The sequence below is a fragment of the Zonotrichia albicollis genome, chromosome 6 (genome assembly GCF_047830755.1).
Source record: "Zonotrichia albicollis isolate bZonAlb1 chromosome 6, bZonAlb1.hap1, whole genome shotgun sequence".
In the NCBI taxonomy this organism is placed as follows: Eukaryota; Metazoa; Chordata; class Aves; order Passeriformes; family Passerellidae; genus Zonotrichia; species Zonotrichia albicollis.
The window spans coordinates 60,318,368-60,346,102 of record NC_133824.1 but is presented as its reverse complement, the minus strand read 5'-3'; the positions used below and the strand labels follow the sequence as shown (position 1 = coordinate 60,346,102).

The 27,735-nt window shown below is 43.8% G+C and overlaps 1 protein-coding gene across 11 annotated transcripts in view; it reads left to right on the top strand.

Moving 5' to 3' along the window:
* The window catches only part of KTN1 (kinectin 1), an 82,660-nt gene that overhangs the window by 22,075 nt on the left and 32,850 nt on the right, over positions 1-27,735 (top strand). For 8 of the 11 annotated variants that reach the window (XM_074544011.1, XM_074544010.1, XM_074544018.1 and 5 more), the window contains exons 2-17: positions 3,336-3,902; positions 5,511-5,648; positions 7,954-8,121; positions 10,366-10,496; positions 12,841-12,957; positions 17,085-17,225; positions 19,080-19,186; positions 20,471-20,603; positions 21,936-22,023; positions 22,309-22,475; positions 23,074-23,142; positions 25,342-25,379; positions 25,966-26,056; positions 26,320-26,388; positions 27,101-27,138; positions 27,255-27,345. In XM_074544011.1, the coding sequence (XP_074400112.1) occupies positions 3,371-3,902; positions 5,511-5,648; positions 7,954-8,121; positions 10,366-10,496; positions 12,841-12,957; positions 17,085-17,225; positions 19,080-19,186; positions 20,471-20,603; positions 21,936-22,023; positions 22,309-22,475; positions 23,074-23,142; positions 25,342-25,379; positions 25,966-26,056; positions 26,320-26,388; positions 27,101-27,138; positions 27,255-27,345 (2,118 nt within the window). In that variant the 5' untranslated portion in view covers positions 3,336-3,370. The remainder of the gene's footprint in view (positions 1-3,335; positions 3,903-5,510; positions 5,649-7,953; positions 8,122-10,365; positions 10,497-12,840; positions 12,958-17,084; positions 17,226-19,079; positions 19,187-20,470; positions 20,604-21,935; positions 22,024-22,308; positions 22,476-23,073; positions 23,143-25,341; positions 25,380-25,965; positions 26,057-26,319; positions 26,389-27,100; positions 27,139-27,254; positions 27,346-27,735) is intronic. The other 3 variants (XM_074544012.1, XM_074544017.1, XM_074544014.1) reach the window with 3 other exon arrangements.

Sequence of the window (27,735 nt, the reverse complement as noted above, 5' to 3'; positions counted from 1 at the left end):
ATGGAAACTGTTAGTAATTGTAGATTGTCAGAGGACAACTGGAAACTGTGTGTGAGCCAAAACACTGCCAATTTACCCCATGGCAAGGATGCCACTTTATAAAGACATTTTGGCAGGGGGTGGTGTGATGGATGTTGTTTTGTCATTCTGCACAGAGCCAGCAGCAGTGGGATCCTCCTGGAGTGAGTTTTAAATACCCTTGCTGGGCTGGGATGAGAAATTAGTGTGTGGCCATCAGAGCAGAGCTTTTGCTTGCTGTTCCTGTGTGCTTAATCAATTCTAGTTACACCCTGAGACTTTTATTTAGATTTAGTTTTTTTTTTTTGTTTTTTTGTTTTTTAAACTGTGCTTCTATGGGAAAAGCTGGATTTGTGTATGGAGTTCAGAGATCAGATCTGATCATAAATTCAGAGGTTTTCTTCTGATCAGTGTTTGGAGTGGAAAGGTTTGTGTGGCTCATGTTTGGCTTTGCCCTGATGAGCAGGAGGGGGACGGGAGCAGGAATGGAGCCTGGGGAGGCTCTGGAGCTCATCACTGCAGTGTCATGCTCCAGATCTGGGAGATGATCCTGTTTTTGGGGAATTTCAGGGAGCAGGAGGGGGACAGGAGCAGGAATGGAGTTCTGGAGCTCATCACTTTAGTATCATGCTCCAGATCTGGGAGATGATCCTGTTTTGGGGGAATTTCAGGGAGCAGGATGGGGACAGGAGCAGGAATGGAGCCTGGGGATGTTCTGGAGCACATCACTGCCGTGTCATGCTCCAGATCTGGGAGATGATCCCGTTTTTGGGGCAGTGCAGGGAGCAGGAGGGAAACAGGAGCAGGAATGGAGCTCATCACTGCAGTGTCATGCTCCAGACGTGGGAGATGATCCCGTTTTTGGGGCAGTGCAGGGAGGGGGATCAGGGTGGGGGACAGAGGCTCAGCAGAGCCTGTCCAGCTCTGAGATCAGAGCCCAGCCAGTCCAGCTCACGTTCCCCACCCAGACTGGCTGCTGTCATCATGGATTTATGGCTCCTCTGGAAGCAGCCAGAGCTTTTCAGTGTGTCTCTGTCTGTAGAGCGTGTCTTGCCTGGATGGCCATGGTGCCCTCCTGACCCTCTTGAAGAGCCTTGAAGCTCTGTAGCAGTGTTACCCCGAGCTGTGCTTTGCCCTGAGCATCTGTGTGAGATGCTGGGAGCTGTGCAGGGTGTGCCTGTCCATGCCATGAGTTCATGGCTGGCTGTGTGCTGCTGTCATGAGCTGGGCTCCCCGTGCTTGGCTATTGTAGCTGCTGCAGCAGTGGATTGTAATGATCAACTTAATTACACTTGTGAAAAATCTGCTTAATTACATATTTACTTTAGGGATTAGCTTTTCCCCGTAAGCATTCAATATTGACTTTGGCTGAGACAAATTTTCAAGATCTGTTTCCTTCAAGAGATGACTAATATTAGATCACTTGGTGCAGGGAGCTGGGTTTATCAAGTAGCTGTAATTAATCATTTTGAATGCTCCAGCTTAGTTTTGAGCATCTGTGCTCTTTTTTTTCCCCCCAAAAGACAAGCTTTTCTTCCCATCCCTCTCAGCCCTTCCAAAACTTTCTGTGCTGGATGTAATTTTAGACCCTGTAATTTTCAGTGAGCTGTGTACACGCAGAAAATAAATACAAACTGGGAGGAGACTTAATGTTAAGACAACTGATGAATAATTAGTGTATTGAAGTGTTAGTCTTTTATTTGGATAACTTAATAGCCAAATTAGAGTTCCCAAGCCCTGCTTTCTGTGCTGCTCAATGCACTGTACAAATATATTATCACAGGAACTCTTCTCTGTCCAGAAATTATTCTATATAACAACTTTTGAGCCAGAGCCAGACTCCACACCGAGCTCTCTGCACTGTGGCAGGATGGCACAAACCACTTTGTGCTAGCAGCTTCCAAACCAGCCAGGAATTGAGGTAAAACAACTTGAGATGAGTGAATCTCCTGCCCAGAGGCAAGGAGAGCCTGCCCTCTCCCTGCACCACGTGCATTTTATTCCCTGTGCCCTGGGCAGACACATCTGTTTCCATTTTTCAAGCAGCAGTGGAAATATTCTGAACAACCTGGGTTAAATCCCTTGCCTTTCATTCCCCAAGAGGATGGGTGTCCCAGGGGACTCTGGAGTTGAAAAGTCATTTTTTCTTGTGTAGAGGAAAATGAAGTTGTGGCATGTGCTTCCCATGGTGGGTTTCAAACTGAGTTGGTGCATTGGGAATTGCACTTGCCTAATTAGTTTGGATTAAGTGTGGATTTTTTTTACAATATTAGGTAGTGGTTGGTGGTTTTTTTTTGGTTTATTTTCCTTCTTGGAGCAAGCAGTCTGGAGAAGATTTGGATTCTTCCTGCAAAAATCCAGGTCTGTTTATAGCAATCAGTTGTGAAATGGGAAAATCTGGCTTGTTTTGACCCCAAAGTTAGGTTTTTTAACCTTGTTCTGACTTTGGGAAAATCTGGCTTGTTTTTGACCCCAAAGTTAGGTTTTTAAACTTTGTTCTGACATTTTTTTAAACTCTGTGGTTCCTGCTTTTTTAGAAATAAAATAAATTTAACGTTTGGGACAAAACTACTGTTTTCAGCAGATTATCCTGAAATAATCTGTTCTGTATAAGTGCCCTGGAACTTTTATACCATCACATGTTCAAAATAAGTAACAGATCTTCCTGTTTCCCCATAAATGTATGGAATTTTCATGAGTGTAAAGCTGGGTTTTAGACTTCAAAAAGCAGTTTTGAAAATACCTGATTCTTTATGGCTGACTAAAATTCAGGGCTCTCTGCTGTCCTCTCCTCATTCCACTTCTGAAGCTGTCATAAATCTGGGAACAAAAGGAAGGTGAAATTTAACTCCCGCTTACCAGGATAAGAATCTTAATTCATTATATTTGATTTATGAAAGAAAAAAAAAAAAGAAAAAAGTGGAGTTCTGTATTTATTTAGTGGTCTCTTTTTCACAGCCTCTGGAAGTGCTGTCTCATGTATTTCTGAAATCAAAAGCTTTAACTTTATGTAAGTGGGAAGGAAGAGTGAGGAGGATGAAGAAAAGCTAGGGAAGGGAATTATTCTCTCCCCAGATCAGCAGTCTGGCAAACTCCACTTTTCCTATGAGGCCAACAACTTTGAAGCAAGTGGTAAATGATTGCAGAAACTGTTCTATGGCTGATGTAGTTTGGTAATTTTATTAAAGCTACTTTGAGGCTGCTCTATAACAAGGAGAAATCTTCTTTTATTATTATAATTGGTGGAGGAAACAACACTGAGGGAAAAAGCGTTCAAAACCTAATTTTTCTTTTTTTTTTTTTCCTTTCTCCTGTAGGTTTTTTAAAGAAATCATAGCTAAGAAAAAGCACAATGGAGTTTTACGAGTCTACCTACTTCATCATCCTCATCCCTTCTGTGGTCATTACAGTCATCTTCCTCTTCTTCTGGCTTTTCATGAAAGAGACTTTGTACGACGAGGTCCTCGCCAAGCAGAAACGGGACCTGAAGTTCGCGCCCAGCAAGGCCGACAAAAAGAAAACGGAGAAGAAGAAGAACAAGAAGAAAGAGGCTCAGAACGGGAACATCCACGAGTCCGACTCAGAGAGTGCCCCTCGGGACTTTAAGCTGTCTGATGCCCTGGGCACGGATGAGGAGCCTGTCCCTGCTGTCCCCGCTGTCCCCTCGGGTGGCACCGAGGCCCCCGCCGGCCTCAGGGAGAGGAAGAAGAAGGAGAAGAAGCACAAGGCCAACCAAGATGATCACGTAACTAAGGACTCGGAAGGATCCAAGTCTTCAGGCAAGAAAGTAGATCCAGTCCCTGTTACAAAACAGCCCACTCCACCATCTGAACCAACAGCAGCTAAGAAGAAGTCTGGGCAGAAGAAGCAGAAAAATGGAATGGGTATCTGATGTTGCATATGCTTCTTGCACAGAACGCCAAAACCGTGTTCTGCTTTTTTGCAAGGCCACAGAGTGTCTCTCACAACTGTTCTGCCTGATCTCTACGGGGCAAAGCTCCTTTCTAACCTTCTCCTTTTTTATGAGCTATTGCTTTTTTCCCCCCTGTTTTTCATCTGGCAGCAGTGCTCTGGTTTTCCTCCTCCCGGCCTTGCTTTCTTCTAGTAAAGATGAAGTGAAACAGAGCAGCTCATTCCTTTGCCTTGCTCTGTGGTTTGGCTGCTTTGCTCTCAATCAAAATTCTGATTACCTGAGAGAAGTCAGGAGATATTTTTGCTGTGTGCATTCTGAGCCAGGCAGTGAAAAAGCAGAGTCCTAAGAGTGGTTGCTCTGATAAGGGAGGGCATCTCAAGAAATCTAATAGCAGTCTGCAAAATAAATCACTCTAAGTGCAGGCTTAATGCACAGAGAGGTGTTTGGTGGCTGATTCATGGATTGGTGCTTGATTCATTGCTGCCCACCTGCTACACCTCTTTAACTGAATGGAACTGATGCTAAAACTGGTCTGGCTGTTGTGACTGAAATATCCAACCTGGAACAGACCAAAAATTAATCAGAATCACTTCTGACTGTCTTGACCATATCCTCATCAGGATATGTCTCCATGTGGTTGTCTTGACTAGGAATAGAAGTGAAAAAAGAATAAAAATACCCAGTTCTAGAAATAAATGAAACCCAAGATATTTGCAGTTTCCCTTGTGAGATGCAGGCACAGCATGTCTGCACGGGGAGTGAGGAAAAAGAATGACATTGCTGCTTGATGTGGTAGATTTTTTCTTTTTCTGAAAAAAAACCCCCAAAAAACTGGTGAAAAAAAAAAGACCCACCCACTACCAACAGAGAAAGTATCCAATCTTGCTTGTGGGTGTTCTCTGCAAATCTCTGTGGCACAGTTAAAATGTGGTCTGCAAGCACAGTTCTGAGGGCAGCCACAACGAGCTCTTCTCCTTGATTTCAGGAGCTGACACCAGAGCCCTGTGCTGTGTGTGTCAGCTCTGACAAGAATCTTAATATAGCACAGGCTGTCCAGAATGATAAAAAAATTTCTCACTAGAAACTGCTTTTAAAAAGAACAGCTCCCTAATGGGAAACACTTATTTTCTGCTTCTCACAGTCCCAGTAGCTATTGGGGGTGTGTGTTTAAAGTGCCCAAGTGGGTTCATGGAGGGGAAGAGTACACTTCTAAATAAGAAAATAATATGGGTAATATGTGCTGTCTGCTCTGTCACAGTGTAATCTGGATTGGAGTTGTTAAACTGTTCCTTGCATTGCTGTGTGTTCTGCTTGCACATGAGATTCCTGTCTTAAAAAAATCACTGGGTGCTGTGGCTCCCCTCTGCTAAACCTTCCTGTTGCTTTGGGGTCTCACCTGATCTGGGAATTGTGTGTTTGTGTGTGAGTCTGTGTGTGTATGTATATGGGGATAAATCTGTGTTCTGTTTAAAAGATGTGAGTTTGTTTTCCTGGGATTGGAGAATTTGGTTGTTCCAGATCTGCTGATTGAAAGGTAATGCTGAGAATACACATATATTGTCTCAATTGTCTGTTGCAGATGATCAAGATAGTAAGACTGATTCTGTTGTATCTCCTGCCAAAAAGCAAGAGCCAGTGCTGCTCCACCAGGAGATAAAACAAGAAAATGTGTCAGGGAAGAAGAAGGTCTCTGCAAAGAAGCAGAAAGTTGATAATGGTAAGAATCCAGTCTGTGACATTGCTCAGATAAACCTGACTGTTAAACCTTTTTGCCATCCATGCTTTAGTTCCTCTTCCTTTGGAAAAGGAGCTCAGAGAATAGTAACTCTTGATTTGAAAAAGCAGGAATTCCAGGCAGGAAAGATTGCTGAGCTTGAGATCCTGTTAAATGTTATAAACACCTGCTACCACTGAGCACGGGATAATGAATGTTGTGAACCTTTCTGAGCTCTCTTGCATCCAAATATCCACACTTGAAGGAGGAGTAATGAGCAGACTTGAAGTTGCTCTGAGCAAGGCATGTCTGGAGCTGCTGCAGTCATTGCCCCAAACAAGATTGCAGTTTTTTCAGCCAGTTGCTTTAACCACATTCCTCTCTTATTGTCCTTTTGTTGGCTGGCTCTTGCTCCAACAGAAACTGTTCATCTTTGCTCTCAAGGCCTTCACTGTTGTCATCCCCTGTTCTCTGCCAAGATGCTGCTTCTTGTGTCCTCTTGGCTTACTGTGCCTCTGTGTCTGTGTGTTTTTCTCTTTTTTTTTTTTTTTTTTTAATTTTTTACAATGACTGCTGTTGTGTCTGGCTTTTGGGCACAGGGTGACCATGAAGTGCTGTGAGGCCACCTTGTTAGCTCCTCAAGACTCTTCTCTTCTGGGGCAGCTGTGAAGTTGGAGCTGATGGGCTGCTCCTGGAGCACTGTTACCCACTGTTCCCTTTATATTTTGGTCAGGTTATGAGGGTGCAGATCTGTTGTGGGCCCTGTTCAGTCCAGGATGGAGTTCCAAGCTCTGTAGGGTTCCCGTATAGCTGAAAAACTCCTAAATGATTGCTGGAAAAAACCTACTGATGTGATCACCTTTTATGTGATCATTTTTTATTCTCATGCTTTTCCTGATGGAAATGGGTGCATTGCACTTTTTTAGGGGCCACGAACTTGTCTGTACAGGGCAGGAGATGTCAGTACCAGCTCAGCAGTAGCAAAGCTGAGCTGTCAGTGCTACAGGGCAATAGCTCATGCATTATTTGAATGCAAACTGTTTTCTTTTCAATGACTGAGTAAAAATGAGCTCTGGTGGACACCAGGATTAGCCAAGACATGACTGTGGGGATTTCATACTGCAAAATGTCTCATTGATATTAAATAGGTGTTGCAAGGGAGGGAAGTTCATAAGGAGAGGAAGGGAAAATGTGAGGAGGGCAGCTGATGGTTGTTTCTGCTAGAGGAGAGCTCTCCTCTCTTCTGAGCTTGTGATGTACCTGCAGGTGTTTGCTGGCTGCTGAAGTGGAGAGACACCAGGTGACACAAAAAGGTCCATGTGGCTCATTCCACTCCTTTTACAGAGCCAGAATTTAGGAGTGTTTCATAACTGGCTCTCTGGCAGCCAGGAGTGCATCCTTGTTCTGCTCTGATGCCCAAACCCTGCATCCCACCCAGTTCTCCTCTCTCTGTGCTGCTGCCTGGCATCTGTTGTCCATCAGCCCTGCACTGTGGGCTGGCTGGGGCAGGGATTTGCCTGCTGGCCCATGCACAGCCTCTGGCATCCTGCAGGCAGCGTGGAGCAGGAGCTGGGCAAGCAGCAGCTGCAGCTCTGTCGCTCCTGCTCTCCCCTCTCCTGCTTCTGTCTCTGCTGAGGAGCTCTTCGGGCAGAGGCTGCTCCTCACCACGGTGATCCAGGGGTGTGGGAGTGGAGGGCTGGGGTCAGGCAGAGCCTCTGAGCACCTCTCTGCATGTTAATGATGCCCAAACCTGCTCTGAGGGATGAGAGATCTTCATTAAGTGCAGTGGAGTCTGCATGCAAAATGAGCTCGAGTGCTGCCCTGCTGCATGCTCTGCCCAAGTGGCTGAGTTCACAGGTGATGTAATCCATGAAAATGGTGCCAGTGAAGTACCAGCTTTTAGCAGAATAGGGACAGAAGGCTTTATTCATATTTTAGGGATGCTGAATAATTTTCTCCACAGCCACAAGTAAAATCGTTGATGCCACGTGCAGCTTTCTTACTAAAGTGAAATGAAAGTCAAATGTAAAGGTTCTTCTCTTCTTGCTAAAATGCTAAAAGACAGCTTTGGAAGTAGAAATTTAATTGAAGCTATTAAATGACTATGCATTAGAGACCTTTATTTAATGGACTTACCTGAAGAGCTTTAATGAGTTAAACTGTGAAGGATAATAGAAATGGAGAGTATAATTAACTATTGAGGTTGGAGATTCTTTACTTCAGCTCTTAATGTTGTGGCACCTTTTCTAAAAATGTTGGTGTCAATTATTACAAAGCTTTAACCCATCCTGTGGACTTATGATTACAGTTTTGGTGGATGAACCTCTTATTCAAGCAACTACTTATATTCCTTTGATGGATAATTCTGACTCAGGCACTTTGGAAAAGCGTGAGCCGGTTGAAGTTGTAAAACACAATGTGAATGAGGGCATCCAGAAGAGCAGTGGCAAGAAACTGAAGAATGAAACAGATAAAGGTAAGAAACTGATATTTCAGTGTGTTTCTGGCATAGCCTTCTTGCAAAATTCAGCAGGGAAGAAGTGTGGGGAGAGGGATTCTCTCTAATGTAATGTGAAGAAGGGATTTGAGGAAAATGTTTTTGCAGGATGCTCTTCTTGTGTGTGCTCATTTCTGCCTTTTCTTTGGCACTGTGGAAAGGGCTCTGTGCCATCTGAATCCTTTCAGCTCTGACTGGGCTTTTGTGTCCCCAGTGAGCAAAGGGGTGATCACAGACCACACAGATGCAGTGAGGGAGTTCACAGAGGAGAGTTCAGACATTGCTCACAGGGATGGACTCCAAACCCAGGGCATTCAGCACAAGCTCTTGGAGGCTGCTGGAGGCTGCAAGGGCAGCCTGCGTGCTCTAGGGCTGTTCATGGAGCTATCTGAGGCTGACCCAGTGCAATACAGAGTGACCTGAAGCAGATTGTTAGTGGAGAGAGTCTGGCACTTTCCAGGAAGACTCAAATTTTCCCTTCAGTGCAGATAGAATTGCTTGGGACAGGAGAACTTCCTTCATACTCTCCCACAAATGCCTGGAGTGATTAATGAGCATTGTGTTCCACTCTGAAGCTTTAAATAGGCCTCTGACCATCTCAAAGCCTGATGAGTTTGTGAGCAGCCAGAGAGAAGCCAGGAGCTGAGCAGTGACACCCAGCTCAGGTTTGGGCAGAAGGCTGATTCTCCAATATTGTCTGGTCACTCACTTCCCTCTTTGGAACCTCTCTGTTTAGTTTTGTCTTCTAAAATACCCCCTCCAAAGCTTCCTGGCAGCTCTTTAATTGGATTCCCACATTCCTGAGGCTCCTGTTGTGCTGCTGGCTCAGTGGCTGCACGTTTCTGTCCTGCAGCATCAGAGCCCCTCACGTGCTCCTGTCCCTTCTCATTTCCTCGGCACGCTGTGACCTTCTCCATGAACTCCTAATTCTCCTGTGTCAGCTGGGATTTGCCCTCCCAATATAGAAATCTTGCCCTGCTCTAACTGTAAGCTCCTTGGGTGCAAGGGCAAGGTCTGTGTGCCTTCAGGGAGCACAGGGCTGGGGCTGCTCCTGCTCCTGGCCCAGCTGGGGTCAGTTCTTGGGCTGTGGTCTCAGATCTTGGCATATTCCTGGTAGCAGCATCACTGGTGGTGTCAGTGCAGCACTGATGTGAGCTGAAGTGAAGGCCTGGTTGGTTTAGGACTAGGACACAGTGTGCTAGAATTCCTCAGCACTCCCTCCCCATGCTCTGTCATTCAGTGATTTTATGCTTGGTAATTTCTTTTAGGGCATAGAGTCACTGCTGCTTTTTTGTTCTTCATTTATTTCTCAGACAGATCTTTGGGTTTGATGTGTTAACTTGATTTCAGGGGCATGTTTAGCCAGACCTGTGGTGACCAGACCTGTCTCCATGATCTATGGGACAATTTCTGACCAAGCATCACTTCTGAGCTTCTGCTTTTTTTAATTCTTCCCATCCCTTCACAGACTTCTGGCCACTGGTGAATATTTGACAGGAATATGGGGTACCTTGGTTTGTGCTCCCATTTCCTGGAGTCAGAGGGCCACCTAATGACCTGTTTATGAGCAGCCTGTTTGTGAGCAGTGGTTTTTGTTAGAAAAAACAGTTTTGTTTCAGTTGAATTGTCTTTCCTTGTGTGTGTCTCTTTAAACACTTGGTCAGCCATTAAGAGGGATCTTACTGATTTATCTTCCTACTGCTGAACTCTTCTTGCAGCAGTTCTCTCAATCTAAATTTGGAAGTTAATATTTTTGTCTTCCATATATTGTAATCAAAAATGTGCCAGTTTTTAAATTAATTAACTTTTCATGTGCATATTGCTTGTGCAGCCAGGCTGTCTTCCAAATTGAGAGCTCAGTTTAAATTACTGCCATGATACCCTGGAAAGGACTCTTAAATTTTTCACCTTTATGCTATTTTTCTCCTCCAAAATCTCTGCCATGCTTTGTCTTCTTGCTAGCAACACTATAAACGTTACCAACTGTGCAAACAGAGTGCTGGGATTTTCTCTTTTCCCAAAACTATCAGCTGGCAGATTGTTATCGGGTTTAAATTGGAGAGATGTTGTTGTTGCTGAATGTTCGTGACCTCTTGCTTCTTGGCATTTCAGACTGGAATTAAATATAATGCATAATGATACCCCATCACATGCTGTTTCAAGGCAAAATAAATAATTCTGTATGGAGTCCAAAGTAAATAAATCCTCCCTTCTGTGTTGCAGAGAATGCTGAAGTAAAATTCAAGGATTTTGTAACATCCATGAAGAACATGATCTTCTCTGAAGACGAGGCCCGCTGTGTAGTGGAGGTGTTAAAGGAAAAATCTGGTGCAATTCATGATTTCTTGCAAAAGGTGAATGGCTGTGGATTGTGTGTGTGGGGAAGACAAAACTGATTGAACAGCCAGAAATGGGAAGGGGTGCTGTCAGATGAGCTCTGTCAGTGGGATGTGGGCAGAGTCTGCCTTTGGGAGGCTCTCTGCAGCTGCTCTGGCCTTGCCTGGCATGCAGCACTGAGCTGTCAGATGCCTTTGTGCTGCCATCTGCCATGCCAGGGGTGGCTCTGGCCACTTGGGAACAGCAGGAATGGCCATGGAGAGCAAAGAATCAAGCAGGAGTGCTGCTGCTGACACGTGTGTGTTGGCACAGGGAGGGATGGCTGGTGGCTTTTGGGAGTGATCTTTCCCAAATGTGTAAATAGGATAAGCTGTGGGAGGAATTCAGAACTAATTCTGTGCTTTGCACGTCTGTACAATGTAGTTTGACTCCTTTGGAGATTTTTCATAGGGGTTATAGGGCAGTTCAGGTTTGGAAGGGATCTCAAGGGGTTTGGAGTGCTCCAGCCTCCTACCTGAAGCAGGACCAGCTCTGAGGTCAGCCCATGCTGCTCAGGGCTTTATCCAGGCTGGATATCTTGAAGCCTTCAGGAAATGGCTGCAAAACCCCTCTGGTCAACCTGTGCCAGTGCTTGGCAATTCTTTTTAATTCTTGTAGTCAAGACAGAAGAGAATGGTGTCCACCAGTTCCTTATCACTACACAATCTCACAATCCTTGGGGTGGAAGGGAGCTCTGGAGGCCATCCAGCCCAATCCCCTGGCCAAGGCAGGGTCACCTGGAGCAGGTGACACAGGACTGTGTCCATGTGGATTTGGAATGTCCCCAGAGAGGGAAACTCCACCCCTTCCCTGGGCAGCTGTTCCAGGTCTCTGCCATCCTCCAGGGAAAGCAGCTTTTATTCACATTGAGGTGCAACTTGTGTTTTAGGTTGTGGCCATTGCTCCTGGTCCTGTTGCTGGGCACACAGCTACTCCTCCCTGCCATGACTCACTGTGGGTGTCACTTTGTGCTTGTCACATCCTGTGTGTCACACTTGAGCTCTTGCAATCCTGTGTTCCTCTGCAGACACGGTACCAGAAATGCAGAACTGGCTCCGTGTCAGTCCAGTTAATGCAATATATCCCAATAACAGCACAGTTTGGGCTGATGGGGGCTTCAGGAGGCTCTGCACTCTAGATGCCTGCTCAGAACAGGTCCAACACTGAATTCTGAGCAGTTTCCTCAGGGATTTGTCCACTTGCATCTTGAAAACCTCCAAAGACAAAACCCAGTAGTGCTGCCCTTGGAATGGTGTTGCCTGTTTGAGCAGCCACCCTGCTTGCTCTGTTTTTTTCTTGTTTTAAAGGAAGGTTTGGTGTTAAAGCTGAACCTTTAGGATGAAAACTGGGTTTGTAGACAACAAAAAAAAGTGGGTTTCTGTAGGTGGAAGTGTGAATTGTGTTCTCTCTGTAACTCATGCAAGTCCTTGACAGTGTGTTTGTACTGCAGGCATGCACATTACCTCTAAAGGAGAATTTCCAAACAAATTCAGGGTCCATTAATGGGACTGACACTTCTTTCCTTCTTCAGTTATCAGACTTGAATGTGTGATGTCCAAGTGATCCATCCTCCTCCTCAAAGCAGCACCAGCTCTGAGGTCAGCACAGGCTGCTCAGGGCTTTACCAGTCTGGGCTTGAAACCTGCAAGGGCTGAGACTGCACAACCATCACACTTCCCTGAGTCAAATCTGAGCACAAACACAGAGAATTTGTGCTCTTTATGACATTTATTTCATTTATAGGGCCAGTATGCAAGGGGATTGTTCCTCTGGGTCTATTCCCTGGGGATTGTTCCTCTAGGTCTATTCCCTGGAGTATCTCTGGAACTTTTTGTGTCAGTGTGCCAGCAGAAATGTAACTACATCAGCTGGAGGCTCTCCTGGGAAGTGGAAGGAGACACCAGATCAGTGTTTCTTTTTCCCTTTGTAGTGAGATCTTCCAAGCAATTGCATTTGTTGGATTATACCTGCCCTGTGTGTGGGCTGGAGCAGCTGATCTTGGAAGTCCTTCCAACCACAGTTATTGACTGATTCAGCATCTCTGCGTATTTTCTCATTATTTCTCTTAATGGCTGTTCTTTTCCAATGGGAAGCACCTTAAGAGCCCATTTACCCTCTTAATTGCTTCCCATGCTTTCAAAATGCATTTCTTTGCCTCATGAATCCATTAGTGGCAGAACTGGGTAGTGGTGGTGCCACGTGCATCATGCAGATGGAAAATTTGGGAGCAGGAGGGAGTGTTTCCTCCCCTCAAGTTTGCTCTGCTGCCTTTTACTGTGCTGTGCCACTACTTGTGGTTATTTTTATGTCATCCTGCTGCAGGCCAGCAAGGCTGAGACAGCTGCAGCTCTGCACCAGCTCCAGGACAAGGAGAAGATGCTCACAGCAGTGAAGGAGGAGGCAGCTGTGGCAAAGGAGCAGTGCAAGCAGCTCTCCCAGGTAAATACTGAGGTGTTCATGGCTGTAGAGAGGAGCAGGGGTTTGGAGGATTAGCAGCCAGCAAATGCTGGTACACTCAGCTAAGCCAAAAGATAGAATATTTGTTTTTACTGAAAAAGCTTGCCAAGACACTATATTTGATTTTACAGTGTATTTATGCAGTTACTTTCCAGTAGTTTTTCCAGAGAATTCAATTTACTGAGACTTGTAAGCTGAGCTTGTTTTTCTTTTCAGATGATTACTTAAAAAGCACTTCCTTCACCACTATGAGACTTTCTGTGGATGCAGATATGAAATGCCTTTCCTGCATCTCAGTTTTAATTTGGTCCATAGTGTAGCATTCACGTGCCTGTGTGTTTCTAGGCACAACAATCATTGGTTTTCTTCAAGAAGGAAGATACAGAAAGTGCAGAAGATATAGAATATTGCCTGCTTAGCCCCTGGAGATGCAGCTCTGATTGCTTTGGACTTAGAGGGATGCTGATGCATCACTGTCAAAACTGCTTTATGAAAATTTATTCTTTTATTAATGTTTCAGAGGAAAACCGTTACAGTAGACCAAATAGAGGCAGATATGAGAACTTTGGAGTCTTGGGAGAAAGATTTGTGTGTTTTGGCTGGTCCGGAAGCACATGAGCATTACTCAGGAAGGCCACGTTGTGGGACATAATTTGGGCACAGAAAGCTGGGTGGCCAAAGGTGGGAGAAGAGTGGCCAGAGGATGCAGGAGTTGGGAGATGAGAGGGGAAAGAAGGGAGTGAGTGTTGTGTGAACTCCTGGCAGGGCACAGCTGTTTACAAGTGGGATGAAGAGGTTTGGGATCAAGAAGTTCAGGATAGTCAATGTGTAATTACAGAGAGAAGGGGCTTGTGGTGTGTTTGGAGGGAAAAAAGAAACTGGCTCAGGACTGCAGAATAAAACTGGAGAGAGGGATCTGCTGCTGAAGGAGCAGAGGGAATGGATGAAGGAATCTGAGTGTGGGAAATGCAGATGTGGTTGGGTAAAAAACATCTGCAAAGTGGTGCTTGTGAAGGAGAGGCAGGAGCTGTAGAGAGGGAGTCATTGGGGAGTTTCCCATCTGAATTGGGGAAGGGAAAAGCTGGGAGAAAATGGATAAAAGCAAAGTTGCTGCAATGTTGAAGTATCAGGACAAACAAGGGATAAAGCTCAGCTTGACTGATAAAAGCTCTTATCTCCCAGTTAATGTGTTTCTCTGAAAGCACTGTCAAAATCTAAAGGTGCTTCAAGGTGCGGAGTGATTCCTGCAGGGATCTTGATAAAGATAATACCTGGAGAGGGTAAATGAGAGCAGGAGCTGAGTACCTCAACTCAGAGGTATTTGGCAAAACACAAACTGGGGAAAAGTTGATCTTCCCAGGATCTCTGGTTCTGCCCTGGCAGGGTAGCTGGGTTATTGAGAGCTACAAGTGAATGGTGGGTGAATGATGTAGGGATACAGGAGGCTGCAATGTCCTGGTGCCCTTCTTTTAATTGCATCTTAGGTTAAAAAAGCATGGAGAAAGATTTGTTTCAAGCTCTCTATATTGTATTTGCACAAGTGGCTTAAAACCTGGAGTTTGATCTACAAGACAGAGTAGCTTTTATTTAAACTAAAAGGTGAAAAAGACTGTAATTACTCCTAAGAGATACAGAGTATTCAGGCTAATAATTTAGAGCATTTAAATTGTGTCAGGACTCCCTGGCAGTGTTAGGAGTAAGTTGTGTGGCTGAAAACACCTGAAGCTGGGGTGGTACAAATTTCTATTTGTGTGATGACAGCTGCTGAAAGCTGCACTTAATGGTTTTGCTTACTACAGCAAGTGCATTTATATTGCAGAGGAGCAGCTCTGTGGATTTCTCAGGTGTCTGGGTTGAATTACTGGCTAATAAAAGATTAAAAAGCAATGTGTATTTTCATCTGAAAGCTGTAATGTGGCATCATGCTGGTGGGATTCAGGGCTTCTCTGGCCTTTGTAGTGCACTAATAGCCCATCTCCTGTGGCAAAGCTGTTGGCTTTGCAACCTGCTGCAAAGCAATTATTTTGCTCTAAAGTGCTCTATTTTGCCACGGTTCTTTACCTGTTCTTCATTTTGCTAAACTTGGGATGAAAGTCTAAGCTTTGTCTCTGTGATGTCTGTGGTTTTAGTTGTTAAGACTCTGGTTTGGCCAGACTTGATAGAAATAAGGCTCCCATCTCTTCTGAGACAACACAAGATCAGTGTTTAAATTGGCAAACTTTTTAATAAATGTGAGATTTATGATGATACAGGATCAGGGTAAGGTTTTGGAAGTTGGTTTGATTCTGTAAATTTGCTGAATTAAGATTTGATGCTGACTTCAGGAAGGTTGTGAGTTTGATCCTCACACCATTAAACGTTGCTTTTTGAATTCTTTTTTCCCTTGTTGAGGTTGGGATTCAAGGTACTCCAGATGATATTTTGCGTTCAGATTAGGTGTTTATTATTCCTTATTTATGTTACAGTTTCACAGGTAGTGAGTTCTGCAGTTCTTCACTAACTAGGTATAAAATGGTTAACAATCTTTTGCTAAAGGTTTTTTAAGGCTAAGCTATCTAATTAAGAAATGACACCTAAATTATTTTCACTTTTAATGCAATAACTAATCACTCCAAGTCCGCAATGCAGACTTTTCTGTCCAATTACAAAATACCACCCAAGAAGAAGGGAGGAAGGAAGAAGGTGAAGAAGGAAGGAAGGAAGGGAGAAGGTGGTGAAGAAGGAAGAAAGTAAAGAAGAAGGACCAGCTTCTGCCTTAAAACTTCTGTCTTGCTCTCTCTATATATATTACTATATTTTAAAACTCTAAATGCTTAAGTTTTCCACCCTGTGGTATTATACACTTCTAACCAAACTCCACACCCATAATCCCAGTGTTATCAATCAATTTTGGAAGCCTGTTTCACAGCCTCAGGTCAAATATTGAAGTGCTCTCCTGGGAGTCAGTCTGTCAGCACAGCAAGTCTAAAATTTGCAGTGTCCAGAACTCCAACAGCTTCAGTTTGAGGCACTCTTTTATTGTACTTTTAGTTATCTTAAAAGACTCGTAGCCTTAAGAAAGCAGCAGTGGGTGACTTGTTGTCAGGATCTTTCGCTGGTCAGAGTGACCCTGAGAAAAGTTGGAAAGTCTCTTTTCCCAGCCTGGTGCTTGAAGGAGTCAGAGCTCTTCATTTCTCAGTCTCAAGGTTGTTTGTTGTATCTTATCTGTAAAATTCTTTCTCCTGTCCAGCTGAGGTTTGCTCAGCAAGACAGTCCAGGCACTCTGCCCCCAGGGCACTGTTATGTCTTTATACTAAAAACTACATGTACAGTGTTTACAATAACTTCCCAATACCCATCACCTGTGTTAGACAGTGAGCTTCTACTCTAAACCAATATGTAAATGCCAACATCACAGGAGAAGATGGAGGCCAAGAAGAAGGAGGAGAAATGTGACAGTGGTCACAAGGGTTTTTGAGGTGAAGAGAGAGGCGAGAATGTTGACTTCATGTTCAGAAGGCTTGATTTATTATTTTATTATATATATTACATTATGACTATACTAAAAAGAAATAGAAGGAAAAGCTCTCAGAAGGCTAGCTAAGCTAAGAATAGAAAAGAATGAATAACAAAGGTCTGTGTCCTGGCAGAAAGTGAGAACAACTCTGCCATGAGTGGTCAGTAAATCCAAACATCCACAAGAGACCAATCAGGGATCCACCTGTTGCATTCCACAGCAGCAGATAACCATTGTTTACACTTTGTTGCTGAAACTTCTCAGCTTCAACAGGAAAAATCCTAACGAAAGGATTTTAATGAAAAGATGTCTGTGGCAGAGAAAGGCTGGATACGCCCAGATCCCTCCATCTTTCCCCCCTGAATTCCCATTCTAAAAACCCCAAAATCTAAATTTCCACCATGTGATAAATTCCCTATCATTCTACTTGATTTGTCATGGCTTGCAGATCTTCATCTGAGGTTGGTAACTTGCTCCGTGGGTCATAATCAAAACCACAGGGGCATTTTTGGTCTCTGAGCTCCTGGCAGGGATCTTGGCTGCTCAGGACAGCCAGAGGGATGTCCTGGGTGCTGACAACTTGTTTCCCTTTTGCTGTCCCTTGCCACCCCAGGAGCTGGTGGCAGAGAAGGAGAGGAACGGTTTGCTCACGGCCAAGATGCGCGAGCGCATCAACGCGCTGGAGAAGGAGCACGGCACCTTCCAGAGCAAGATCCACGTCAGCTACCAGGAGTCTCAGCAGATGAAGATGAAGGTAAATGCTTTGCCAAAACTCCTGGGGTTGGTGCTAATGTATAACTGCTGAGAAATCGCTGCAAAACTTTGTGGTGGATTCCTGGTTTAAAGGAAAGGGGGTTCTCACAGGTGTGCAAAGCCCGGTGCTGGCCAGGCAGCTGCTCCCTGATCTGGTGACTTTTCCTTCCTGGTGTTCTGCTGAAATGTTATTCAATTAAAGTGTGAAGTCTAATTGAAATACTCAGCTTAAGGGAGCCACTAATGCTGATGATCATTTACCAGCAGATAAATGTCCCTAAGATTACAGTACAGAGTGACAGCATAGCATAATACACATGAAATATCAGTGCCTGGGGGAGTGCTTTGCTGGAAGTATTTGCAGAGCAGCCACTTTTATTGTTTTAAGACCCTTGTTACTTTTTATTGTAGTTGCTTTATAATGGAGTGACCTTAGAAGGATTTGTTTCATCAGATTTAAAAGTTTGACTTAGATTTTTCTAAGGAAAATGGCCCATCTTATGCTTACATTTCATTCCAGTCATTCTGTCCTGTATGGATGTCACAGCATTAAGCCCAACATGTGAACTTCCCAACTTCAAATTTGTATCTTCTGTTGGCCCTTTGGAGAGCAGCATCTCTGCAGTTTTGGAGCAGAGGAAACTTCTTTAGAACCTGTGTGGATAACTGCACAAGGAGAGGGCCTTGCTGCTGGCCGGGGAATGGGGAAAGAGACCTGGGCACACCTGGGAGACTTCAGCAAGTGCTGCTGTCCCAGGCTGAGCTGGAGAAAGGAAATGGAAAAGATCCAGTGCTCTGGTCCTGCTCCCTCTGCTGATGTGCTGCAGCATGGCAGAGGAGCTGGGAATGGTCACAGCCTCCAGCTGGGTGGGGTTTGTGCCCCTGCTTCTCTTGGGATCTTGCTGGCATTAAAAAACAAAGCAGACAAGGAAAAGAACCCCCCAATAAATGTCCAAAGCCCAGCTTGTTATGTTTGGGGCAGAACTGGAGGTGGCTGCCCTACAAGGGACTGCTCCCTGCTGCTGGGTTGTTACACAAACATTTATTTGGATTTTCTGGTGTGAGAAGGGCTCACTGATGAATCATCCACTTGATGAAACTGGGTCCTGGAATGGTGTCAGCCATATCTGCAGGCTGGCTCTGATAAAGGAGCACTGTTGTGTGTGCTCAAGGATTTTCAGAGCAGACTTTTGGGCTCCAAGACCAGCTCTGCTGTGTCTGCATATGCAGAGTCCATTTTTTTCTCTTTAAATCCTGTCTTTTGACATTGTTCACACCATTCTGAACCTGGGCTTTCAGGACTTCTTTCTGCCTTAGCTTTGGAACCTTGCTAAAAATCAGAATACTAGATGAGGGGTAGCCTTTTGTAGTTTGCATGCTGTAATCTGTGTGTTGTTAGTTTCTTTTTACTTTTCCTTGTTTGTTGAAAGGAACAGCAAACAAATTATCTAATGATAATTCACAGCATGTTTGTTTTATTTCCCTTTGGAAAAGTGATATATTGGTATCCAGTTATTGATAAATATCTCAGGTTATGTAGCTGAGCCATTGGTATTCTGAGTAACACTTATGTAGCCTTTTAAACCATAAAAAAGCTTGCCTGATAAATAGGTTGATGCACTGATATAAAAGGAAACCTGAGCTCTGATATGAGCACAAGGGTCTCGGTAGCACAGTTTAATTTAACAACTGGTGTGTGAGGAAGGAACAAAGCTCCCCCTCTCCCAAAAAACCCACTTAGTTTTATTTACTGAAATTATTGTGATATCTTCCCTACTTGTACAAGCTGGTTTCTTTTGTTTTTATTGCTCCTTAGCTTAATCTTTCCCAGAATTGATCTTTCTTTCCCCATCAGTTCCAGCAGCTCCGTGAGCAGATGGAGGCAGAGATAAGCCACCTGAAGCAGGAAAATGGCATCCTGAGAGATGCTGTCAGCACTTCCACCAATCAAATGGAGAGCAAGTATGTTGGCAGCTCTTTGGAGCCCTGTGTGCTTTTGAGCCTCCCCTGAAGAGCTGTTCTGGCTTCTGCTTCTTTTGTTTCCAAGTCGTTGGCTGTCTCTGAATTAGTGGTTAAGCTGGGAACATAAATATTTTGGGGCTGGACAGGTAGTTGGTGGTGTTTGTATTGAGCCAGGGCTTTCAGAACAAATATTTGCCTTTTTTTCAACTTGTAGCCTGAGCTTTTAGGCTGTGCTGCTGAGGCTTTAAGAGAAAGAGGTGCAGCAGTGCTCAGGCACCTCTGGTGTTTTTGGCAGGGTGTGAATCCTTCCCCTGGGGCTTTAGGAGAGGTGCTGGTTGTGGTCTCTTGGGAGAACAGCAGCTCTAAACTTACATATCAATACCCTGCAGGTACTGATGCTGCTGGGGTGGCACTTGGGTTTATTTGCTGGTGTTGCAAATGGTTGGAAAAACAAAATTTGTCTTTTGGGAGTTATGACTTGGGCTGCCCCTGAGCTGGCAGGGAGGATTTTGTGCAGGTAAAAGCTGAGCACCCTGGTTAAGGTGTGTAGAAGACAAAACTGACACAGTATCCTCTCTCAGATATTTATTACTGAATGTCAAGTGCTCAGAGAAAGGTGTGGAACTCTAATTTTAGGTGTTCTATTCATTTAAATGAAGCATCATTATCTTTCAGACAGTTATCCTGAAAAGGCTTTAATTCAAGCAAACCTAAGATAAAAATGAAATGCTTTTTACTTGCTTAGGCACAAAGGGGAACCTCTTAAAATTCTTCCCTTGGGCTGAACAAATGCATCTTCTCTCCCAGCTGAGAAAGTGCATCAGATACCTCCATGAGTTAATAGCCAGGTCAAGGCCAGGAGGCAACAAATATTCTAAAGGAATGTGTGCAGTTAGTCCAGGAGGAGCAGTCCTCAACCAGCAAGGATCAATAATCCTTTATGGGAAAAGAATGTGAATTTCTATGTGTGCCTCTTTAGCCGACATCAGCCTGCCCAAATCTTGCCAGGCAGCTTGCAGACCTCTTCCAGAAGCTGCTGCTTGTGGCTCCTTGCTGACCTTGAATTCCTGACCCTGCCTTGTGCCTGCTGACCTGTGCTGCTCACCTGGACCAATGGTTGTGCTGCCATGGATGGCCAGGAGTACCTGACCCTCATCCCTTTCTAGGATAAAACCATCTCAGAGGGGGCAAACACCCCAAACCCACCCTTTGGTTGCAAATGCATGACTTGCTGTTGACATTTGAGTAGCAAACCTGTGGCAATGTTTGTTTGTTTGTTTGCAGGCAGTCAGCAGAGCTGAACAAGCTGCGCCAGGACTACGCCAGGCTGATGAATGAGCTGGGGGAGAAGAGCAGCAAACTGCAGCAGGAGGAGCTCCAGAAGAAGAATGCAGAGCAGGCAGTGGCTCAGCTCAAGGTGCCTGGGGTTGGCTCTGCCTGTCAGGCTGTGCTCAGGGTTTGGTCTGAGCTGGGATGTGAGGCGGGTGGGAATTGCTTGGGCTGCTTGTTTCAGATGGGCTCAGCCAGCCTAGGGCTGTGTTTAATGGTTTTATTCAGTGCACTGGGTTGTGAGTGATTACAGACCTCCCTGAGAAGTGAAACTTACCTTCCAGGTAAATATCTTTTCAACATCACCAGTTAAGCTTTTTATTTTGCTTTCTGTGAGAGTACAATTCCAACAGGCGTTGGTACTTCAGAGCCATTCATCCAGATGCCACTGTCCTTGTGTGGTTTTCCTTTGAAGCTACATTTATTTATTGCATTTATTTAAAAATACATTTATTTAAAAATACATTTATTTAAAAATACATTTATTTAAAAATACATTTATTTAAAAATACATTTATTTTAAAATACATTTATTTTAAAATACATTTATTTTAAAATACATGTATTTAAAAATAGTTATTTAAAAATACATTTCTTTTAAAAATACATTTCTTTTAAAAATACATTTCTTTTAAAAATACATTTATTTAAAATACATTTATTTAAAAATACATTTCTTTTAAAAATACATTTCTTTTAAAATACATTTCTTTTAAAAAACATTTTGCTTAAATGTATTTAAAAATAAATACACTATTTAAAGAGTTAAATTAACTTAATTCTTAATTTTTAAATATAAATTAAAAGAAATAAATTTAAAAAATAAATATAGTTTTTAAAGAATTAAATTGTAATTGGACAGGCTTCTATATAAATCTTTGTTTCTTTGGAAGAAAAAGTCTTTTGCTTTTTGTTTTTAAGAAGAGAAAGTATTTTCAAGTGAGAATGTTTATCCACAGCTCATGATTTCCTTAATATTTCCAATTAAATCTTACATACCAGAAGTTCTCCCTGCCTTTTGCCCTGGCAGGTGGAGAATTGGTATCTAGAGTTGAGATGTTTTAATTACTGAATGCAGATTTATGTGATGCTTGGCTGGTCTGGCTTCTGGTGTTAATTCTGAACTATCAGGGCAAGGATGCTGCATTTTCATATTGCAGAAACCATTCTGTTAAGAGCCTATAATGAAATACTGTTCACAATTTGCCTTTCAAATTAATAGGCTGAACTAGTCTAGGAGGAGGATTACAGAGCACTCTGTCTCTCTGATGTGCCCTAATGGAAACAAGAAACAATTTCACTTCATTGCCATATGTTTTGGGACTAGCACTGAGGAGATGCACTCTGAATGCTTCAAAAAGAAATTAAAGGTAAAGAAATTAATTACATTCTTCTCATCAACTCTTTCTTCAATGTGAAGGTCCAGCAGCAGGAAGCAGAGAGAAGATGGGAAGAAATCCAGGCTTATCTCAGGAAAAGAACAGCAGAACATGAAGCAGCACAACAAGGCAAGTATCACAAAATTCCCAAATAATGCTTACTGCAGTGAACTGGCTGTTGCCACTTGTAAAAAAAGGGGCATTATTGAGTAAATGTCTTAAATAAAGCTTGGGTTTATTTAAGCTTTTCCTGGGGAAAGTGGTTTGGGATCCCAAAATAGTCTAAATGCTGATGGGGGAGCTGAGCCTTGTTGGAGTGAGGTTCCTAATCAGCCTCCCCATTTACAGTGAAAATGATTTCCCCCAAAGTTAAATATTGACTTCTGAATTAAAATCCTGACATTTCTGCTGCAGATGTGCAGAATAAGCTTGTGGCCAAAGACAATGAAATCCAGAGCTTGCACAGTAAACTTACTGATACAATGGTGTCAAAACAGCAGCTGGAGCAGAGGATGCTGCAGTTATTGGAGGCTGAGCAAAAGAGAGCTACTGAGGAGGACTCCATGCAAATGCAGGTGCAGGTAGTGTTCCTCAAGTGTTTTAAGGGTTTGGGTTTTTCCCTTTCACTCTGTGTCTGTGGAAACACACAACTATCTCTAAAATGCTGCTTTAGTGAGGCTTCCCCACTGAATAAAGGGTGAAAAAACTCTGTTTATGGAGTGAGACCTTGTGTGTGGTGATTTGAGGAGGTGTGGGGTCACCTCACACTTGGGGCAAGTCAGGAAAAGGTGCTGAGCCCATTTCTGAAGCTGTGAACTGATCCATGGTGTGGGGAGCAGCAAACCTTTAATTTCTGTGTGATCTCCTTCCTCCTGGCATTGGGTGGTGAGAGGCAGCATGGACATAACCTTTGAGGGCTTCAGGGAAAGCAGATGGGTCATGGTGGAGCAGGGAATGTTTTTCCTTGATACAGAACAGGTTCTGGTGCTTCCACTCCAACTGGTTGGTTGTAGTGGGGATTAAAAAACCAGGATTAAAAAACCAGCATCTTTTGTAAAGTGTCTGACATGTAAATGCTGAACTGTTCTTACTAACATAATCATGGCTAAAAGCTAATCCTAGCAAAAGTGGAGTAGCTGCAGATCTCAGCCTGCTTTTCTTTCTGTGCTCTCTTACAAGGAGCTGATAGAGCAGAATGATGCTTTGAATGCTCAGCTTCAGAAGTTTCATTCACAAATGGCAGCCCAGGTACAGCATGTTCTCAGACTTCCTTTTGTAGTCATGACTTGTGAACTTTGATTCAAAGTAAGACTTTTTGTAGCTGGGTATGAGATGTAATGCTGAAAGCAGAGACTTGTTAGCATCTTCTTTTCTAATGTTCTTTAAACTGTTTTAAAACTTTAAGCTTCTTTTTTTTGGCGGGGGGAAAGTCCATTTATTTCCTCCCATAATGGCTTTCATTTATAACTAAAGGGTATGGTACCTTTTTCAATGGTTTTTGTCCTGTAGCTTTGCATGTCTACAATTCTGTCTTGTGGTTCTTTTGGTCTTTCTGCAGTCCTGTCAACCACCTGATTATGCTTTTTCCCTTGTGGTAGCTCTGTTCATTTTAATGCTGATTTCTGTGCAGAGGCAAAAAAGAAAAAAAAATCACACCAAAACCCCACCAAACCTGCACAATACCTTTCTCAGTTATTTTAATGTTTTAAATTTTGGTTTAACGAGTTTCTTACAGGCATTATTTCTGTTGTAAACACTGTGTAAAGCCTCAGGATCGCTGGAGTTGTCTCCACGTAGAAGAAGGTCACAGAAATCAGCTCAGAAAGGCTTTGGGGAGCACAAGTGGAGGCTGTTCCTATGCAGTTGGATGCTTCCTTCTTTTAATCATGGATGTGCTTGATGGAATTTGATTAAATTCAACATCAGGCTGAAAATCTGGCTTTGCTTGAAGTGCTTTAACCCACTGGGTGGGGAGAGCAGTGAGGGAAGAGTAATTTTAGATTTCCAGCATCTTCATGGCCTGCTCCTCTCATCCCTTTAAGGGCTTTGGAAATAAATTCCAAGGGCAGTTGGACTTTTGGCTGTGAGTTACACAGGGAGGATGCTGGAGGTGTGTCCTTTCTCCAGGTAGCCTCAACTGGCCATGAAAATTCAGGAATGTTTTTCCACCATGCACAGTGGGGGTGAAAATAACACTTTGGACAGGGGAATTGGGGCTGCATCCTGCTCTGGATATCAGGGGTGATGAAACTCCTTTAGTTGTTAGAAGGGACTGGAATTGTGAGCATGGAAGTTCTACTACAATCTGCAGAGGGCCCTTCAAATCCAGTGTGGTGGGTCTGTCTTGCCCTGTTGTGTGTCACAGCCTAGGGACAGGTAACAGGCTTTTTCCAGAGGGGAAAATGCCACTTGCTGAATTTGTGATGATGTTTCTGTTCACTACACAAGTCCTGATGTACTGGGTAGGATTTCCTTTATTTTTCTTTTTTTTTCCTTCCCTTTTTTTTTCCTTTTTTTCCTCCCCTTTTTTTTCTCCCCTTTTTTTCTTCTTTTTTTTTCCCTCCCCTTTTTTTTCCCCTCCCCTTTTTTTTCCTCCCCCTTTTTTTTCCCTCCCCCTTTTTTTTCCCTCCCCCTTTTTTTCCTCCCCCTTTTTTTCCTCCCCCTTTTTTTCCTCCCCCTTTTTTTCCTCCCCCTTTTTTTCCTCCCCCTTTTTTTCCTCCCCCTTTTTTTCCTCCCCCTTTTTTTCCTCCCCCTTTTTTTCCTCCCCCTTTTTTTCCTCCCCCTTTTTTTCCTCCCCCTTTTTTTCCTCCCCCTTTTTTTCCTCCCCCTTTTTTTCCTCCCCCTTTTTTTCCTCCCCCTTTTTTTCCTCCCCCTTTTTTTCCTCCCCCTTTTTTTCCTCCCCCTTTTTTTCCTCCCCCTTTTTTTCCTCCCCCTTTTTTTCCTCCCCCTTTTTTTCCTCCCCCTTTTTTTCCTCCCCCTTTTTTTCCTCCCCCTTTTTTTCCCTTTCCTTTATTTTCTCCCCTTTTTTTTCCTCCCCCTTTTCCCTCCTTTTTTCTCTTTTCTTTTTTTTCCCCCTATTTTTTCCCTTTTTTCCCTATTTTTCCTATTTTTTCTTTTTAAAATTTGAGTATTTTGTCAGCAGAATATCCCATAAAGCACTCAGTTCCTAGGAGGGGAAGTACTGGTGAGCCTGTGGCTTGTTTGAATCTAGTAAAGGACAAATTCTAGGGGTCATTTTTCCCTTCATGTTGCACCAGGCCAGAGGGGAAGGGCCATTCCTATGTGCTGGTATTCCTTCAATGTTCCTTAGCCAGGAAATATTTGGAAGCATCCTGTGCCAGTTTCAAATAACCAGACAAATGCTATTCCTGGCTCAGTGAAGATGGGGATTCTTTGACTTGCTTTACTTCCAGTTATTTGTATTTTTTTTTTTTTTCTCTCCTGCAGACCTCAGCTTCAGTGCTGGCAGAAGAACTTCACAAAGTGTGAGCATCCATTTCCTCTGGGATTTTGGGATTTGGGAGGTGTTGCTGCCACCTTCCCTTCATTCATGTGCGGAGCATAGGGGAGGCACTGCTGAAGGAAATGTTGCTGTCTGTGCTTTGAACTCCTCATGAGACCACCTTGGGAGCTGGGAAACAGCTTCCTACAGATTCCCCTTCCCTGTCTGGCCTCAGGTTTGGAGTTTTGCTGTAGCTCTGAGCTCCAGAGCAAGCAGCATCTCCTGTGTTGTTGGTCCCTGCCTGTGCAGGGTCAGTGCAGCGCGCAGGAATGTGCGTGACCGTGAGAATTGTTGTTATTTGGGCTGTGGGGCTGTGCCAGGAGGCTTCTCCCTCTGGGACATGGGTTGCTGCTTGTGTTTCAGAGCTAGGGAATGTCTCATAAATTTTTTGGCAGGCAGACAGCATTTAAAATGGAAAAGCTTTTGGACCCAAAGTGTACAGTCAGCAGGATTTGGAGCAGGAGCTGGGCTGAAGGGCCAGGGTGTGTTTTGGGTTTAGCCTGATGCTTCCTGCACCATTTCCATCCACATCTTCTGTGCTGATCTGTCTCTCTTTCCCCCTTGTGCAGGATTGCAGAGAAGGACAAACAGATCAAGCAGATGGAGGACTCATTAGGCAATGAACGTGCCAACTTAACCAGCAAGGAGGAAGAGCTCAAGGTACAATAAAAGCTGTGCAAATGCCAGCTGAGCTGGCTGCATGTACAAAATGCAGCCCCCAAGGCTGCTGTCCTTGGGTCTAGAAACAGCCTTTTCAGCTACAGGTCTGCTCTGCTAGGCAAGGCCAGTGCTGGATGCTGGAAAAGCTGTTGATAAGGAAACTTGAGGATATTCCTTCAGAAAATCCCCTGAAGCTTCACTCTGGAGAGTGAAAGCCACTTTGTGTATGAACTGTAAATACATTATTTTTTTCCTTCCTTCAGGTCTTACAGAATATGAACCTCTCCCTGAAATCAGAAGTACAGAAGTTACAGGCTGTGACAAATGAACAGGTGAAACAGTTGTTTTGCTTTTCCTCCCTTCCAATACCTGTTCTGTCATAAATGCAAATGCAGATCTGTTGGCTTTAAGCAAGCTCTGCTTAAGCACCTTAATGGTGTGAGGCTTCCGGCTTGGGCTCAGATCTGATTCCCTGCAGTTCTTAGAGCTGCTGGGAGCCCTAATTCTTCCCCCTCCTTCACCAGCAGAGTCTTGTACTTGGATATCCAAATTATTGAAGCATTTTGCTTGGTTGGTTTAGATTTTCAGGCATGCAGAGTGCAGGACAGGGGTGAGCACAGCTGTCTGTGAATATGCAGGCCTGGAATTTGCATGCAAGATTCATAAACATCCCCCAAAAAAACCCCAAATCCCACAGCTCCCCCTGCCTCGCCACAGAAATGTTTTTAGAGCCAAACAAAATGCTGTCCCTGTGTTGCTGCTATGTGGCCTGTTCATTACAGAAGTGGAAATGAAGTGTTTAATTAGAGATAATCCCAGTTGTCAAATGAATCTCTTGGAGATGGTTTTCCCTTTGTATAATTGCATGCTTGTGGATTGGTGCTGTAAAAGTGCATGAAGACAAACTTACCCCTTTCACTCTTGATTTCAGTCATGTGCTGGGAGGCCAAATGACTTGTTCTAGCTTTTTAATATTGTGGAATGAAAGGTTGATTGAATCATGTGATGTATCCTAAGTCTGTGTTAATCCTCTTTATAATCTAGGCTGCTGCTGCACATGAGCTGGAAAGGATGCAGAAAAGGTAAATAGCTCTGGGATTTGATAAACAATGTTTATCAGTCTTTTATGTTCTTTTTAGTAATGCTTTTTGTAAGACTTGGATGGGGAAATGTGTTTAACTGTTCTGCTCTGTCTCAGCATTCACATGAAAGATGACAAAATAAGAACTCTTGAAGATCAGCTTCGAGAAGAACTCGCTCAGATTTCAAACACAAAAGAAGAATTCAAGGTAAGACACAGAACAGGTGGTTTTGTGCTGGTTTTCAGTAAGTTTCTCAGTCTCCAGAGATTGTGGAGCAGCTGCAGAACAGTGAAATTAAACTGACCTTTGGGTGTTTAGGTAAATTACAGTGTTGTGTTTGTAAGGCAGGAGCAATGTGGGCTGTCAGAGCAGAGTGAGAGGTGGGACAGCACAAGTTAAATGCAGTGTCTGAGTTGTGGAGAGAGAGGGCTTTGAATTCTGCGAGAGGAGGTTGGACAGTAAAAACTGTTGTGATTTCCCTGCATTCCACCTGCAAATGTGCCTTTCAAGGCCTTGGTGCTTTTGTTTGGAGCTTTTGCTGCTTGGATGATCATGCCAAGCCTCTGTTTTCTGTCAGGCAGATGTGAAAATGCTTAT